General features: G+C 47.3%; 1 protein-coding gene across 1 annotated transcript in view; it reads left to right on the forward strand.

Annotated features, from left to right (window-relative positions):
* DRP2 (dystrophin related protein 2) overlaps positions 1–18383 on the forward strand; it is a 633012-nt gene that overhangs the window by 477596 nt on the left and 137033 nt on the right. The window contains exon 13 of the mRNA XM_069213379.1: positions 12765–12922. Within this exon, the coding sequence (XP_069069480.1) occupies positions 12765–12922 (158 nt within the window). The remainder of the gene's footprint in view (positions 1–12764; positions 12923–18383) is intronic.

Genomic DNA, 18383 nt, shown 5'->3' on the forward strand with positions numbered 1-18383 from the left:
TCTTTTAACCGTGGTATTCCATTGGCGGTACACACCGCCGCGCTCAAAATACACACACATCTCCAAAACACCACCACATTGGACAAATCAAAATACACACACCTCATACACATACAAACACCACTCCCACACACTCAATACTATATAAAACACACACCCACATCACCCACAAACCCCTACGACCAAAAATTTTGACGAAGGCCAGAGAGACTGCACAGCATAGACAACCCCACCACACAGAGGCACACAACACCATCACCCACACAACATCCACGCACAAAACACCACACACCACTACACATCACCACACTCATCACCACATACACCACCCCACACATCACCTACACCACCCCATGGCACGGCAAAGACACCCCAGGTTCTCCGAGGAGGAGCTCAGGGTCATGGTGGAGGAAATCGTCCGGATAGAGCCACAGGTATTTGGATCACAGGTGCAGCACACCTCCATAGCTAAGAAGAAGGAGCTATGGCGAAGAATAGTGGACAGGGTCAATGCAGTGGGACAGCACCCAAGAAATCGGGAGTGAAGTATGCTTCTTGTATTCAAAAACATTCAAAGATGATGCTTTGCCAAGATAAATGTTTATTGATAAATCCTCAGAGAAAGAAACTCCATCCACAGTAAATACAGATGTCATCCAGCCTTCACCTCTCCAACTGTCATCTACATGGAACACTCAGTCCAGAAGGGACAAAGATGATCACAGTTGGAGGGGGAGACGGACTATACCAAACATACCTAAGTAAGACAAAATACAAACACAATATATATATATATATATACACACAATAACAAATTAATATATAACAAGTATTGCTAATACCTACCCATGACATACTACACCACCTCCCCTCCCATCAAAGAAAACAAACACCAAAACAACATGAAAATGATACAATCACCCAATTTTTACAACTCTATTAAGGTTCCATATACGACCATCATCAACCTTAATAGCACCTTTGAAGACTTTGACAACCTTAAAATTTTTACTGTAGTGAGATTGACCTGCCCTAAATTTTCCAGGTAATTTAATCTTCACAAGGTCACCTATATTTACATGCAATTTCTTTACCGATTTTCTCGTGTCATAATTTTTTTTCCTCTTGTTTTGACAATCTAATTCTTTCTTTAGTGCCAAGCTTTTACATTTATCATAGTCAAATTGTTCCTTACATAGGAATTGACCCACGGAGGACACATCTTAGTGTGAGGAATTCTCTTTCTGAACATTAGAAAAGGAGATGCATTCGTGCTAGTGTGAGGAGTAAATCTATATTCCTCAACTCGATCCTTTGTCATTTTTTCCCACTCTTTACCAATCTGTTTTGCCAATTGAATGGTTTCTTTAAGAGTCCTGTTAAATCGTTCTACCATGCCATTGGATTCTGGATGATACAAAGCACACTTTTTTTTAACAATTCCTCTAGAATCTAAAAATTCACACATTAACTTGGAGGTAAATTGAACACCATTGTCCGTTAATATACATTTTGGATTTCTGACAAAAAATTCACAACAGTCATAGATGTAATTTCTGAGGTAATTAATACTTCAGGCCAACGTGACAATACATTCATGACAACCAGAACATATTTAGGCGAGCTTCCTGAGCTGATAGGACCCATGATGTCAACTGAAACTTCATCCCACACATCTTTGGGAACCTCCTTTAATACCATAGGCTGAGTCCTAAGCTTCATGGATTTGTCTGCCAACTTACATTCAACACAATCACGAATCATTCTTTCTATTGATAAATCCATGCCTGGCCACCAATATGCACTTCTCATCCTCACTTTAGTCTTACAAATACCATGATGCCCTCCATGAGCAATATCCATAAGGCGACTTCGTAAACACGAGGGTGGTATCAATTTACTTCCTCTCATTACCACTCCCCGTGAACAGACAATTCATTCCAAACTTTCTTAAATTGCAATCCAATATTCTCACTATTACAAGGAGCAATACCAGAAATGAGAAGTCTTTTGATTTCACACAACTCCTCATCACTCTCAGTCTCCTGCAGCCATTCCTCTTCAGAAATGCAACCATCAGTTACTACACAAATCTTAACATCATCCTCGACCCACCATGAGGAATCATTTTCATCTTCAATGTAATCCTTACTCGTCAATCTAGACAAACAGTCAGCAGTCTTATTCACACACCCTGGTAAATACTTCACCACAAAATGAAAATCTTGAAGTCCTACAACCCATTTGCATATACGAGAGGAAATGTTGTCTAAACCCTTCTTCTCAAAAACCTCAAGCAAAGGCTTATGATCTGTCTGTACTTCAAAAAATGTTCCCCACAAAAACTGCTTGAATTTTTTAACTGCCCAGTATATAGCCAAAGCTTCTTTTTCAATTGTGGAATATTTACACTCTGCCCCACGCAAACTCCTGGAAGCAAAAACAATATTATTAAACTCACCATTCTTCAACTGTTTCAACACACATCCAAGACCTTTATCTGAAGCATCAGTAGCAACATAGCATGGTAAACCCGGTTGAAAACTACTGAGAGCTTGGGCAGAGGATAATGCTTTTTTTAAATCATCAAATTCTTCTTGGCATTTGGCAGACCAATCAAACTCTACTCCTTTCCTGCGCAAATTCCTGATCGACGAACTTCTCTTGGCAAAATTCGGCACAAACTTAGAATAAAACTCGGCCATGCCTAAAATACCTGCACATCCTCTTTTTTCTCAGGAGCAGACAAATCAACAATTGTCTTCACTAAATCCCCTTTAGGTCTTACACCATCGCCCAAAATGACATGACCTAAGTACGTAATTTCAGATTTAAAAAACTTACATTTGGTTTCCTTAAGAGTGATGCCTTTCAGTCGGAAAATCTTCAAAACTTCTCTAACACACTGGACATGACGTTCAAGTGTGTCAGTGAAGATGAGAACATCATCCTGAAAAAACTTAACACAAGTCATACCACCCAAAATCTCATTCATGAGTCTCTGAAACACAGAGGCAGCAGAGCAAAGACCAAAAGGCATACAGTTAAATTTATAAACACCAAATGGAGTGATGAATGAAGTCAACAATTTAGACTCATCACACAATGGTACTTGGTGGTAAGCGGAACTGAGATCTAAGGTTGTGAAATATTTAGCATTTCCCAATGACCCAACCATTTCAGCAATATTGGGTAAAGGAAACTTATCTTCAACTACCACTTTATTCAAATTGCGTAAGTCCACACAAAGTCTGATGTCACCTGAGCCCTTAGTGGCAACTACAATGGGTGCAATCCATGGAGAAGCTTCTACCTCAGCAATTATTCCATCTGACAACAGTCTCTGAAGTTCCTGTTTAACCTTTTCTCTTAAGCTAAAAGGAATGTTCCTAACCTTGCAAGCTATAGGTGAAGCATTCTCCTTCAATATTATCCGATGTTTGTAGCCCTTGACACATCCAATTTTGGCGCTAAAAACATCACTAAACTCCCTCAAAAGTTCATCTCCAAAATTATTTACCTTCTGTATTTGTACCTGTGGTTCAGCATTAGGATTCAAAATTATGCCCAACAGCTTTTGATGTGGCCAACTTAGAATAGTATCCCCTACCACGGGGACATATACCTTACCATTAATCTTGTTACCTTTGAAATTGATAGACGCATAAAAAAAAACCTTCAATTCAATTGGTTTTCCACCATAACTATATGGTGTAACATCAGGTTCAAGCAATGTTACTTTACCACAGAAGTATTTGAAGTAGTCGGAAAGAGAAACTAAAGTTAACTTAGCTCCAGAGTCCATCATCATGGAAATATTGATACCCTCTACTTCTACCTTGTCAGCAGGATACTCACAACCAATATGATTTACGCAATTTACGTCATTAATCACCTGAAGAATAAAATCATGGTCTTTGTCATTATCACTGTCACACACAATTTCATTAACCTTAGATTTCACTTTCCCAGGGGATCTGCAACATTTCGCAAAATGCCCTTTCTTCCCACACTTATTGCAAACAACAGTAATTGCAGGACAATCCTTACTATTAGCTAAATGAGAAGGCGAATTACACCTAAAACATAACAATTTAGATTTTGCTACGGTAGAAGTCTTAAATTTAGCCTTCGTTTCCACCAGCTGAACAGTTTTATATTCATGCTTGGATTTTCTTAAGTTCTCAATGCATAACTCCGAGTGCTCAATTTGTTTTGCAATGACCAAAACTTCATCCAAGGTTGGTTCACTTTTTGACCACAGTGCTTCTCTGATTTTATCGTTTTTACATTCCAGCATGAATTGGTCACGGATGCGCTCCTCCACACAAGTACCGAATTTGCACTGGCTTGCTAACTTACGTAAGCTAGTAAAAATATCCTCCACAGTTTCAGAGTCACTTTGCTTAAATTTGCCAAAGTAGTACCTTTGAAGAATTATGGACACTTTAGGTAAGTAGTGTCTATCAACTTTTAGCAGGATTATTTCAAATTCATTCAAAGACGCATCCCAATCAGCACCATCTGGGGATTCAATAGAAGGAAGAGATTCCAAAATTTCCTGACCTTCAGCTCCTAAACAGTGTTGAAGAAGTGACGCTTTTCTGTCTGCAGATAAATTACTCCCACACACCCTAATATAAGTGAGAAAGACTTTCTTCCATTTGTTCCAAGCAATAGGTGGCTCACCAGGTAATGTAAGAAAAAATGGAGGAGGTGTTATGTTCTGCATCTTGTGGAAATTATTATTATTTTTTTTTTTTTCTTATTTAACTATATTATATACATATATACTTTATGTTTCTTCAGCCAGGAGATCCAAGAGATAGCCAAAAAAAACAAACCAGATAATAAACATAAATTTGAGTTTTTATCCAATGTTGCTTTAAAGTCTTGGATTAATCCTCATTGTACTGTGCACCTCAGAGTATTTAAAGAACGATGTGCCAATTATCTTCAGAAGTTAAGCCACGTCAGAAATGTTCCTTCGATGCTAAGCACGCGAGCGCGTTGCTTAGATGCGGCACGCGCTGTCAAGAGTCGTCTCAATGAACAAAATGTTCTCTCGTTGCTAAGCACGCGGGCGCGTTGCTTAGATGCGGCACGCACTGCCGAGAGCCGTCTCAATGAACAAAAATGTTCTCTCGTTGCTAAGCACGCGGGCGCGTTGCTTAGATGCGGCACGCGCTGCCGAGAGCCGTGACAATGTTTCCTAGCACGCGTATGCGTTGCTAGGAGACACGAAGCGTTTAGCAATTGCGCTATGTTATATACAACGCAATTGCTTCTTGAGATAAAAAAAATTGTTGAAACGCCGAAAGCACGGTAACGCAGAAGCACTATAACAAAGCAACAATAGTTGTTGCTCCCAGAAGCTGGCAGGCGGCGCCTCAAAATTTCACAGCATGCTGAAGAAAAAAAAAATGTTGAAACGTCAAAAGTATCGCAACGCGGAAGCACCAAAACAAAACATCAAAATGTTGTTTCCTGACTTACACGAATGCCGCATCAATGTATCGGAAGCGCTTGCAGGCAGTATCTGTGTTGAAGTCTCTTTCAAATTCAAAGAAGGTTCAGAAAACCCAGTCGTTGCCAAAAATGAAGTATGCTTCTTGTATTCCAAAACATTCAAAGATGATGCTTTGCCAAGATAAATGTTTATTGATAAATCCTCAGAGAAAGAAACTCCATCCACAGTAAATACAGATGTCATCCAGCCTTCACCTCTCCAACTGTCATCTACATGGAACACTCAGTCCAGAAGGGACAAAGATGATCACAGTTGGAGGGGGAGACGGACTATACCAAACATAACTAAGTAAGACAAAATACAAACGATAAAATATACACAATAACAAATTAATATATAATAAGTATTGCTAATACCTACCCATGACATACTACAGGGAGGACATCAGGAAGAGGTGGAACGACCTACGGGGGAAGGTGCGTTCCGTGGTCTCAAGACACAACATCGCGGTACAGCGGACTGGCGGCGGACCCCCACCTCCTCCCCCACAACTAACAACATGGGAGGAGCAGGTCTTGACCATTATGCATCCTGAGAGCCTCGGAGAAGTCGGTGGAGGAATGGACTCTGGTAAGTCAAATCTTAACTATCATATCCCCCACCCTACCTGCATGCTATCACAGACCCCCACCCTCACCCCCTCCCCTATCACTCCAACTCCTCACTAATGTACTAATAACACAAACCACCCATCCCAACACAGTCAATCAACTCAGAGGTATGTACCTACAGTCTACACAGAACACGAAACATAATCCAAAAAGTTGTCTGTATGTGTGTTGAGTCCAGGCCTAGGTATGTGTGATGCAGTTGAAAATGAAGCCATGTGGGCCCCTGAAATGGCGGCTGCCAGACCTCTAAAGTGGGACAATGGGATGTGAGGTAACTGCGCTGGCGTTGTACACCGTCGCGGTAGGCGGTCGAAGACCGCTGCGCAATGCTGCATTGGTTAACATTGGACCCTATGGGTCCCAGGAGCCAATGACGAAGTGCGCCGGCAGTGATGATACGCACTGCCGCGGACGTCACCGGCGCGGACGTCACCGCCGCGGACGTGACCGCCATTTTCTATCTGTTGAATCACTCGATAGCTGATCTCCGACAGGAGAGGACTTACACTGCAAGTGCTGCTGTGACCTCGGTCTGGAAGAGACAATGGCTCGTGCGTCTGGGGAAAGGGCCCCTGCCTTCACTGCACAGGAGTTGGAGAAGCTCGTGGACGGGGTCCTCCCCCAGTACACGCTACTCTACGGTCCTCCAGACCAACAGGTGAGTACACAGGGAGCAAGTTGTATGGGCTATGCCTGGGTGGAGAGGCCTGGTTGTAAGAAGGAAGGGGGCAGAGTTCTGCGAGCATGAAGGACTGTGAATGCATGTGCCACATGGCAAGGGTAGGGATGTGGGCCACTCACTTTGACGGTGCAGTTGGTAATGACTTCTCTTCTTCCTCTGTACATGTCATGTAGGTCAGCGCCCACCAGAAGAAAGATATTTGGCGTGCCATCGCCAAGGACGTCCGGACCCCGGGGGGCCACCAGAGACGGAGCACCCACTGCCGTAAAAGATGGGAGGACATTCACCGCTGGAGCAAGAAGACGGCGGAGGATCAGCTGGGGATGGCCTCCCAACGTGGGAGGGGTGTCCGTCGCACCATGACCCCCCTGATGTTCAGGATCCTGGCGGTGGCCTACCCTGAGTTGGATGGGCGCTTGAGGGCATCACAGCAGACACAAGGGGGTGAGTACACTCTCATTCAGCGGACTTTACGCGCAGTGAAGGTGTCTGGGTGGGGGAGGAGGGCTGTGGGTTTCCCTAGGCCAGGGCGAATTCCGTAGGCTAGGCCCCTCCGTAATGCAGGCCATGTGGCACTCCACCCCACCTCTGTAGAGTGCCAAGTACAGGTATACATGTCCCTGTGTCATCTATGTGTGCTGATGTCCACCATAGCCATGTAGGCCATATCCCAGGAACTGCATCAGTAGAGCCCAACAGCGCGGCGTAGTGCAAGGGGCTGCTGTGTCTGTATTGTCCGCCAACGGTAGCAGTAAGCCATGCACTCAACCTGTCTTTCTTCTGTCGTCCCCCCTCCCTTTTTGTGCTCTCCCTGTTCTTGTGTGCATCAGCATCATCAGGCAAAGGTACAGTGGCACCGGAGCACGAGGGAGCTGCATCCCACATGGCCATGGAGGGCCACAACACACAAATGCATTCCTGGAGGGCATTCATTCTGGTCAGGCTGCCCTTCATCAAACCCTGCAATCTCTGGCCTCAGCACTGATGGCAGCCATTGTCCCTGTCTCTAGCCTCCCCCCTCCATATTCCTCCACCCAGACCCAATCCCCTGTACCCCAGCCTATCCCAAGCACACCATCAAACCAGCCTGCACACACCTCAACACATAAGGGAAGCTCAGGCAAACATAAGCACCACACTTCCCACAGGCACTCACACAAGCATCACACACATACAGACACAGCAACATCCACTGCCTCCACTGTGCCCCCCTCGTCGTCGTCTCCCTCCTCCCTCCCAGTGTCATCTACACTCTCACCTGCATACACTACCACTACAGCCACTAGGTCCCGCACCAGCACACCCATCACCACACCCCGCTCACCTGCACTCACCACCCCCACTACCATTTACACGTCCCCTGTGTCCTCTCCCAGTGTGTCTGTGATGCCCCCTCCCAAAGTACACAAAAGCGGGCACACACCCACCCAACAGCCATCCACCTCACGACAGCCTCCAGCGCATGCACCTGCACCCAAATCAACAAAAGTTACACCTCCTACAACCACCTCCTCTTCCTCCACTCCCAGACCCCCTCCAGCTACTCGTCCCAGTGTTCATAAGAAACTTTTCCTGAGCAACCTTGACCTCTTTCCCACCACCCCCCCCCCTCCATTTCATAGGTCCCGTACTAGCACCTCAGCCAAAATATCGCCGGTACCAGTAGTGCCTGTTAGAGGTATGTGGAGTGCACCGGGCACCAGGGCAGCCAGTGTGACACGGAGCCACAGCACAGCCAGTCCCCCCCCTGTGAAGCACCAGAAGTTGGACAGTGCCCGACAGGAGAGGGGGAAGACTCCAGCCGGCAAAGCCGCTCAAAAGGGTCCCGGGGGGAGTGTCCACTCAGCTGTGACTCCTCCCAAGGTGGGGAAGGGGCAGAAGAAATCACCAAAGTCTGGGAAGAGCAGCACGGCGGAGAAGACCACCATCATCCCCGCTGCCCAGGAGGCCACCGCCAGCCCCATCGTCACTGGCCAGGAGGCCACCGCCAGAGTCAGTGCCCAGGAGGGCACCCCCATCGTCACTGGCCAGGAGGCCACCGCCAGAGTCAGTGCCCAGGAGGGCAGCCCCATCGTCACTGGCCAGGAGGCCACTGCCAGAGTCAGTGCCCAGGAGGGCCCCGGCAGCCACAGCCCCGCTGGGCAATGAAGGACCGCCATGGCAAACACCGCTGAACAGGTCATAGACAGCAAAGTCATGCACCGCTGAACAGGGCAAGCACCGCTGAACAGGGCAAAGACTGCCATGGCAAGCACCGCTGAACAGGGCAAGCACCGCTGAACAGGGCAAAGACCGCCATGGCAAGCACCGCTGAACAGGGCAAGCACTGCCAACTCAAGCACCGCTAGCCCATGTGCGGCAGGGGCAGTGATGGAACTGGGACCGTCACGGGGAGAGTGATGCACTCTGGGCACCAGTCCCCCACCAGAACCAGTGGAGACTGTTATTGACTTGAGAGACTGTGGCTTTGCACTCCCCAGGATGGTACAGTGGGCAACCCACCCACTTTAGAGACTTGAGAGACTGTGGCTTTGCACTCCCCAGGATTGAACAGTGGGCAACCCACCCACTGTAGAGACTTGAGAGACTGTGGCTTTGCACTCCCAGGATTGAACAGTGGGCAACCCACCCACTGTAGAGACTTGAGAGACTGTGGCTTTGCACTCCCCAGGATTGAACAGTGGGCAACCCACCCTCTGTAGAGACTTGAGAGACTGTGGCTTTGCACTCCCCAGGATTGAACAGTGGGCAACCCACCCACTGTAGAGACTTGATAGACTGTGGCTTTGCACTCCCCAGGATTGAACAGTGGGCAACCCACCCACTGTAGAGACTTGAGAGACTGTGGCTTTGCACTCCCCAGGATACATCAATGGGCATGGAGCCCCCTCGTGGATCTGGCGTGCTGCACTCATCCGGCTGAGGTGCCCTCCCCTTCCCTTCCCCTGAGGTGCCTGTTGTATTTCTATCTGATGCCCCAGCAGTCTTCTCTCCGTTTTGCTCAGGTATCGTGTGTGGGCCTCGCCCATGCACTTTGGGCCCAGTGGTCCACGACATTGAATGGTGCATTACCTGCACTACTAATCGTGATGTATATTTTGTTGAATGTGAAATTATATCTGTATATATTTGGTTACTGTATTTTGATATATTACAGTGGTTGAATTAATTTCCTTTTGTCTTTGCATTCTTCCGGGGGGGTTTGGGGGTTGTTACTGTAATGTTTGGATATGCATTGGTGTGTGTGTTGTAGTGGGGGAGGGTCGAGGTGGGGGTGGGGGTGTTGCATGTGTGTGTGTCCCTGACTTTTGCCTCCCCCCTCCCCTATGTCGTAGGTGCAGTACTCACCATTGTCTTCTGTGCCGGCGTTGATGATGGTCGTACAGGAGCAGGAAGACTATCGCAGGAAGTATTTGGAGTTCAGGTTCCATGGTGTCCTCCTTCCTCGTGGAGTGTGTAGAGGTGAGCGTTTTCCCATTGAAATGGCTGTTTCCGCTGTGTTTTTATCCACGGTGAATCCGCCCCGGAAAAGGTGGCGGATTGGTAGGTTGTGATACTGTGGGCGGTACTTTGTCTTCCGCCTGTCTGTTGGCGGTGACCGCCGCGCTGTTTGTCTGTACTGCTGTGGCGGTCGGTGTGTTAAAGTGGCTGTCTTTGTTGGCGGTTTCCGCCACGGTCATAATTCCCATTTTTTTCCGCCGGCCTGTTTGCGGTCTTACCGCCGCTTTAACACCGTCCGCCAGGGTTGTAATGATCCCCATTATGTTAAGATTCCTTACTTTTTTCATCTGGAATGAGGAAAACTCAAAGGATGTGGGTCAATCAATATTTAAAACATAATGGGTCAGATGTACAATTGTTTTTAGTGGTTGCAAACGGAGATTTTTCCCATTTGCAACAGCTAAAATGGCCTTTGGCATGCACAAACCCCGTTTTGCCAGTCGGTAACCTATTACCGGCTCGCAAAATAGGCTTTGCGAGTCTCTATTTGGAAGGGGCATTTCAATGGTGTCCCTTCCTACTAGCGAGTTGCAGGGGGATGTACGATTGTTCTGCGACCGAAATGCGGTCGCAAAACATTTGCAGTTTACCACCTACTTCAAGTAGATAGGAAGTTAGTTTCAAATGGGAAGAGGTCCCAAGGGGACCCCTTACTCTTTGTGAATGGTAGCAAAAAAAAAATTTAAGAGCAGGCAGGGTCTGTTGCACTTAAAAACTTTCCATTTTTCTTTTTGAAATGCCTCTTTTGGAAAAGCATTTCCTTTCAGGAAAGCTTGATGCATTTCAAAATAAAAAGTTGCTTTATTTAAAAGCAAAACACAGACATGGTGGTCTGCTGTTCCCGGCAGTCCACCAGCCCTGTGTTATTGCCCATTCCCAATTGGTCACAAATTGCGACCTGCCTCATGAATGCTGATGAGGCAGGTCAATTGCAGCCCCATTAGGAATCGCAAAATGTGTCTATGACACATTAGTACATTTCCTTATTGATAGTTGCAAAAAAATTTCAATTTGCGAGTTGCAAAAAGAAATGGTCATACATCTGGCCCAATATTCTGGTGCCATATAGTGTAAAGGTAGATTGATGTAATTACATTGCAGGCAGTAGTATGGCTGCTTTTCAGGCATATTGATTACATCGTCCCCGAAGAAGCACAACTAGCCTCTGCATGCTAAAAGTTAAAGCTGTAGACATTTTTTTTTAATTGTTGGTTTGTTAATGGTGATAAATTTTATTTAAAAAAAAAAAAATCCTTCAGCTAGTGAACTGCTTACTTTACAGGTAAATTGAATGTTGTTGGGAGCACAGCTTAGACACAGAAAAGGGCAAAATGTGTACTCTGTTTAAAACCGGTACTATCTGAAAATAAAATAAAGCAGTAACTTAGAGAAATATCAGGTTAAAGTAATTCACTATGGGGGTTATTCTAATTTTGGAGGAGTGTTAATCCGTCCCAAAAGTGACGGTAAAGTGACGGATATACCACCAGCCGTATTACGAGTTCCATAGGATATAATGGACTCGTAATACGGCTGGTGGTAAATCCGTCACTTTTCCGTCACTTTTGGGACGGATTAACACCTCCTCCAAAGTTAGAATAACCCCCTATATGTACTGCAGGCGGATTGAACAGGTGCTTGGGTCTGCACGTTCCCTGTAAAGTCAGTCCTGATATACCTCTTGGTTTGAAAATTACATGCAGTGGTCTTCCGCTGCCTATTCTCTCGCTGACGTTTGCCTATTTGATAAGATTCATGGTTTTATGCAGTGTATATGCAGGGCATACACCATTCTCATACAGCAGTGCTTGATAAAGACATGAAATAGCTGGACTACTATGTTTTGACAATAAATGTGTACGATATCATCAAGATGCTAATGGCTTGTTCTCATTCTTTGTCATCTGCTGTTTGAATCACTATTTCTTGCTCTATCTCTCCCTTTCTCCCTTTCTGTTGCCTTATTCTCTCTTTCTCCCTCTCTCATGTACTCTTTCCTTGGTGCTTTTCCCTCTTTCAATGTTTATTCTTCTCACTTTTCTTTCCTGTCTACCCCCTTCCTCTCACATCCTGCTTCCTCTTTCTTACTCCTCCTTGTTGTGCCCCTGCTTATCTGTCTTTCTTGCCCCCCCTTGCTTTGCCCCTCCCCAAATTTCCGGCTGGTTCTCTCTTACAAGTCACCTTCTCTCCTCCTTTTTCTCTTGATGTCTCCCCATCACTCTAATTGACTTATTTTCTCTCTTTCACTCTCCCTCTCTCTTGCCCTTTTGTTCTCTCATACTTCCTTTCTGGGCTCTCACCCCCACCTCTTTATTTTTTTAAATGTTTATCTTGACCTGTGTACCTTTCTGCTATTTACTTGCTGTCTATTTATATTTCCTTTATTTATCCTGGCTCCCCATCTGTCTCCTATGCCCATCTATTATGATTGAAATGGCAGATCTCTTCAGCCAGGGGGCCAATCCCAGTGGCTTGTGTGACCAGCGACACCTCAGTGCCCTGCTACATGAAGGCATCCAGATTCCACGCCAGCTGGGAGAGGTGGCAGCCTTTGGAGGAAGCAATGTGGAGCCCAGTGTTCGAAGTTGTTTTCGTTTTGTAAGTTCTTCATTGCCTATATTTGTAAAAATGAACGATTGCGACCTCACATGTGCTCACGTTTCTATACACAATTACTCTTCACGAAGTATAGCCAGAGGGACTGCTCCCTCACTGTCAGAGTTTTTTATTACAAACCTTCAGTTATGTAGTGCCCTATTGGACACATTCTAGTGTTTGTCACACCATCCACTCCCCAAGGGCTGGACATTAATGCCCAACCCACACCCATCTACCACGGACATCACCAGTCACGTGATCCTGCAAAGAAAAGAGCCAGAGTGTACGTGCTCATGGCTAGTTGAGTTCCGTTACCATCTGTTCCATCTCATCATTTGTCCAGCATGTGGGCCTATGGCCTACGGCATAACAATGGTAACGAGGATGCTGACCCCCATGCCATGCCACTATGCTGCTCGCCATTGTGCCTGGTGAGAAGTCGGCTGCCCTGAAGAAAAGGGCACATTGCCCCAAGAAGGGGAACCCTCTCCTCGCTGTGAAAGGGGAGAGTAAAGAGACTGTTTTTGCCTCCGACTCCTGCCGGCAGAGCCCAGGTCCTGTGAGAGCACTGTTAAAGGGGATGGTGCTATTGACTGAATGCCTTGATCCCCTGGTATGACCAGGCACACACCATGAACCCACCTGAGAGGCACCAGCAAGCTTCCCCATATGCTGCCATCGGTCATTGAAAGAAATGAGGGGAGTGCCCTCCCAATGAGGTGGACTGAGCACAGCGTTCTGCTACAGCTCCTGCATGTCTGAGCTCCCAGATAGGGTTGCTGAACCCGTGAAGAGAGTTTGCTTGAGCAGTGGGAGAAAACTGCACCTGCTGCAGTAGTCAGGGAGGTAAAGAGACTGTCTGTCACCCTATATCTAGGCAGTGCTCTCTGGCAAGCATAGACTAAAGCCACTCCCACAAGAGAAAAAGGCCTGCACTAAAATGCCAGCAGTGCCCTTCTGTTCCATGAGGGAAAAAGGAAAGAGCGGTGTTCTGGCACGAGGCTGCCCCGGCACTGACTTTCTCATGCCGGCCTCTGCAGCAACCGAGCGAGCGACGTGGCTCGCAGCAAAAACTGCCACTTATAGGTGGCTTTGCTGCACCTCATCTAGCATACTCTTATCAGGCTACTCAGACAGGGCCAAGAAAAAAACATCATTAAATAGCCTGCAGTGCCCTTCCCGTATACCTTCATCTGTATACAGCAGGCCGCGCAAAGGACTAGGGCCTCACGAGCACAGAGCAAACATAGATGCACTTATAGCCCCAATGATCCTGAGGCCCACAGCATGAGGGAAGGCTGCCACGGCCTTGTGAGGTGTTTGTAGTGCCACCTAGTGGTCACAGTGTGACACTGCACAAGCCAGAGAGACTGGTGCAGGACCACCTGTGGTATGAAACCTTTCACCTCACACTGCAGCCCTGTTTGCAAATCCTTAGCCCCTGGGCAGTACCACCAGCCATGGAGGAGAAGAGACTGTCCTGGGAGCACTAGCATTTAGCCGCCGGTGAGAATCAAGCACAGAGAAGGTTAATGAGAAGCCTCACAGAGAGAGAAAGAACAGAAACTGCTAGCCTCCCTTTTTAGAAGAGAGTGTAGCGGCAGGAGTGATATGAGACTGCATGAAGGAGACTGCACGCCCCCTGGTGGTAAACTGCTGCCACCACATGGTGCAAAAAAGGGGAAACTCTCCGAACTTTCTCCCTCTCCCAAAGTTTTGATGAGTAGTGACCGGAGAGTAGAACTCCCTCCAATGACAAACCACCCTGAGCAGGGCAGGAGACATAGCTCAGTGGTCCACAAGGAGAGCATTGCAGCAAACCACCATCTCAGCGGAGTAGACGCAGTCATACAGGGAGCCAAGAGATGGCCCCCCAAAAGAGACAATTCCAACTACAGTAAGTGCCTGGGTGCAAGTCAGATGACAGCAAAAGAGATGCAGCACATGCCCTATACTTCCCAGAGAAAAGAGAAAGGAAAGGCCTAGTGTGGCCTGAATGCAGGAAGGACATCATCTACACCCTAACTGCAATAGCCCGGCCCTGCAGTGGGCCAGCGACTGTTCAGGGAGAGGGCTCCCCCACACTGCCCAAAAACTGAAACTGTTGCTGACCCACTACCGGCTTGAAAAGAGTCACACATCCCCGAGTGTCAGTCTGCCACCACTGCAAATCGAAGGAGACTCTCATCTTCTACAGCAATCCTGAATTGCACCCTGAATGCCTTGTCCAGAAGAAGAAAGGTACAGAAGATGCTGCAGACCAGATCCATCAAAGCAAACCTACCTCCACCGCCATCCACAGAATGGCTGCTGCACATGCAAGAAGACATCCAGTTCTACAGACAGGACAGGGCCTGTGAGTGCTCCAAGACAGGAGAAGAGTTGCAGTCCTACAGACAAGACAGGACTGGCAGGAGGTCCCAGTGTGTAGAACTAACAAGACGTGTCCAGACGCCATCTCGCGTTAGAGAACAAAGAGAAGAGAGTGTGACAAGACCTGTCACACAGAAAGACCTGGCAACCATAATTGCACAAAAGTGAAAAATCACAGGGTGAAGAGATGTAATACTTGTACCACTACCTAAGAGTGCTTCTACCAATGCAAGCCAGGCACCATGGGCAGTGGCTTCACATGAGACAGCCCAAGGGGAGTACCAAAAGTAAGCCACCTGCATGTGCGAATTGTGTATCTGCCTCGCCCTTCACAGTGCGACCGTCCAGCCACCTGTCACTGGCTGCTTGAAGCAGATGGTATCCCTGCTAGCAACTGACACTCATCCCCTAGAGGACATCATGGCACTATAAAACTCCCTCAAGTTTCACCTAGAAGTACCACTGCAAGAATCAAAATCTAAACCCAAGGGCCTATCCTGAAAACAGACAGGTTTCTAATTTCTTTCTTAATAGGAGATGGTTGTCAGTAAGGTGGAGAGACAATGGAAGAGGTTCCACTGGGTAACCACCTCAAGTCACATGAAGGTTTATAAAATTTGACTCTAGATCATAAGATTTCGGGTCCTATGTTAAACAAGGCCTTTTGAGCATGGCATGAAAGTTTAAAGATAGCTCTTTTCTGCATAGTGAGCCAATGGAGAGATGTCAAGCAGGCTGACGCAGAGCCAAATCTGTCCACTTTGCAGATTAGTTTAGCAGCAGCATTTTGAATTATCTGTTGTTTGGTAAAGAGATAATCCTGCATACCCACAAAAAGGGCATTACCATAGTCCGAGTGACTGGTAATCAGAGCCTGGATTATAGTTTTGCGCCAGTAATTGGTATCCATTTAAAGAGCCTTCTGAGAAGCTTAAGAATGCCAAAGCACTTTCCACAAGTGACTTTGACCTGTTCTTGCATGGAAAGAGCATCATCCACCATGATCCCTAAGTTCTTGGCCCATTTTGTAGGGGTAGGCATGACCCCCAAGGAGTCTAAGCCAGCAAGAGGTATCCCAAATAGAATGAGCCCCGCCGAATAGCGTGATCTCTGTCTTATATGCGTTTAACTTTAAACATTGACTCGTCATCCAACTGCCACTTCTGTGACGCAATTGTGCATTTTGCACCGGTTTACATCCATGTTCTCACCCATCGAGATAATCCACTGGGTATTATCTGCATGAGAGCGGACATCAAAAGCCCCATGTCCATATGATTTTTGCTACTGGGGCAACATAAACATTGAAAAGAGTAGGGTTCAAGGATGAGCCCTGTGGTACACTACATTCAGAGTTGTGAGATCGGGATCTGAAGGTGCCAAGTTGAGTGGAAAAATACCTCTTCTCCAGAAAGGATGCCCAGCCATTTAAGGGCTTTAGAGTGTATACTAATATCATAAAGTTTCCTAATCAGCAGGTTATGTGAGTCTGTGTCGAATGCCCTGGATAAGTTCAACAGGATCAAAGCTGCGGCCCTGTCCTTATCAACCATAAGCCTAATATCATCCAAAACAGCTAGCAATGTTGACTCACTACTATTGTTGACTCGAAAGTCAGTCTGAGACGGGTCTAAGAGATTATTGCTTTCCACAACATTTGCCAATTGCCTATTCACTAAGTTATCTAAAATGTTTGCCATAAAAGGAAGAAGTGATATGGGCCGAAAGGTGTAGAGGATGGAGGGCTCAATTCCTGTTTTTTTTGCTAGAGGTATAACAATTGCTTCCTTCCAGGTCTCTGGGAAAGTAGTCTTGTTAAGGGACTGATTACAAATCTGAGTAAAATAGGGCAGAGGGTAGCAACTAAATGAAGGGTAGCAACTAAATGAGAGTAAATAAAATGAGGACAGGGATCAAAGGGGGATCTTTACTTAGGGGGTCATTCCAAGTCTGGCGGGCGGCAGAGGCCGTCCGCCAGACTTCCCCCCTCCGAAATACCGCTCCGCTGTCGAAAGACCGCAGAGGGTATTCTAAGTTTTTCCCTGGGCTGGCGGGCGGTCGCCAAAAGACCGCCCGCCAGCCCAGGGAAAAACTCCCTTCCCACGAGGATGCCGGCTCGTAATCGAGCCGGCGGAGTGGGAAGGTGCGACGGGTGCTGTTGCACCCGTCGCGTATTTCACTGTCTGCCAAGCAGACAGTGAAATACTTGTAGGGGCCCCCAGGGGCCCCGCGACCCCCCCTACCGCCATCCGGTTCCCGGCGGGCGGACCGCCGGGAACTGGATGGCGGTAGGGGGGGGTCGGAATCCCCTCGGCGGCGCAGCTAGCTGCGCCGCCTTGGAGGATTCCAAAGGGCGGCGGTACACTGGCGGGAGACCGCCAGTGTTGCCGGTCCGACCGTGGCTTTACCGCCGCGGTCGGAATGCCCTTGGGAGCACCGCCGGCCTGTCGGCGGTGCTCCCGCGGTCCTCCAACCCGGCGGTCATTGACCGCCAGGGTTGGAATGACCCCCTTAGTCTCTATCATCAACTTTGAGACCTGTTCTTCTGTGAAATACTCAAAAGCTCATAGCTGTGCGGTGGCATCTGGAGAAGGGCCCCTGGTGAGCCAGGGAAATACCTCAGGAGGAGGTTCAGCCTCAAAAGAACAATAGATCTTAGATATTTTATTTACCCTGCAAGTCATCAAGAGACCAGAAGGGCACGAATGACAACGTGTGAGATCAATTGCCCACAGAGTATCTGAGATCCCACCCGCACCTAGGTCCTGTTTGGCAAGAGCATACAGACCATGAGACATCCACCCTTTGTGGTTGCACGAGCGACTTGGCCATGGGCCTGTTGGTGGTTCCACAGTGACCTCTTTGCTTGGCTTATGAGAGGCCCGCACAGCCTACGTGGTCCCATGCAACCCAGTGAAAAAGGGCCTCAAGGCCATTCTAGTGTGAGGAAATCCTGGCATGAGAGACCTGGAAGCTGTTCTACTGACAGAGTACCAGGAACACCAGGTCTTTAGAGGAAGGTGTTGAAACATCACCGCTGTCTTCCCAGTTTTCTCCGGATTGGTCTCCATGGAGTCAGGATGCCTCA

Source organism: Pleurodeles waltl, chromosome 2_1 (genome assembly GCF_031143425.1).
Source record: "Pleurodeles waltl isolate 20211129_DDA chromosome 2_1, aPleWal1.hap1.20221129, whole genome shotgun sequence".
Lineage (NCBI taxonomy): Eukaryota > Metazoa > Chordata > Amphibia > Caudata > Salamandridae > Pleurodeles > Pleurodeles waltl.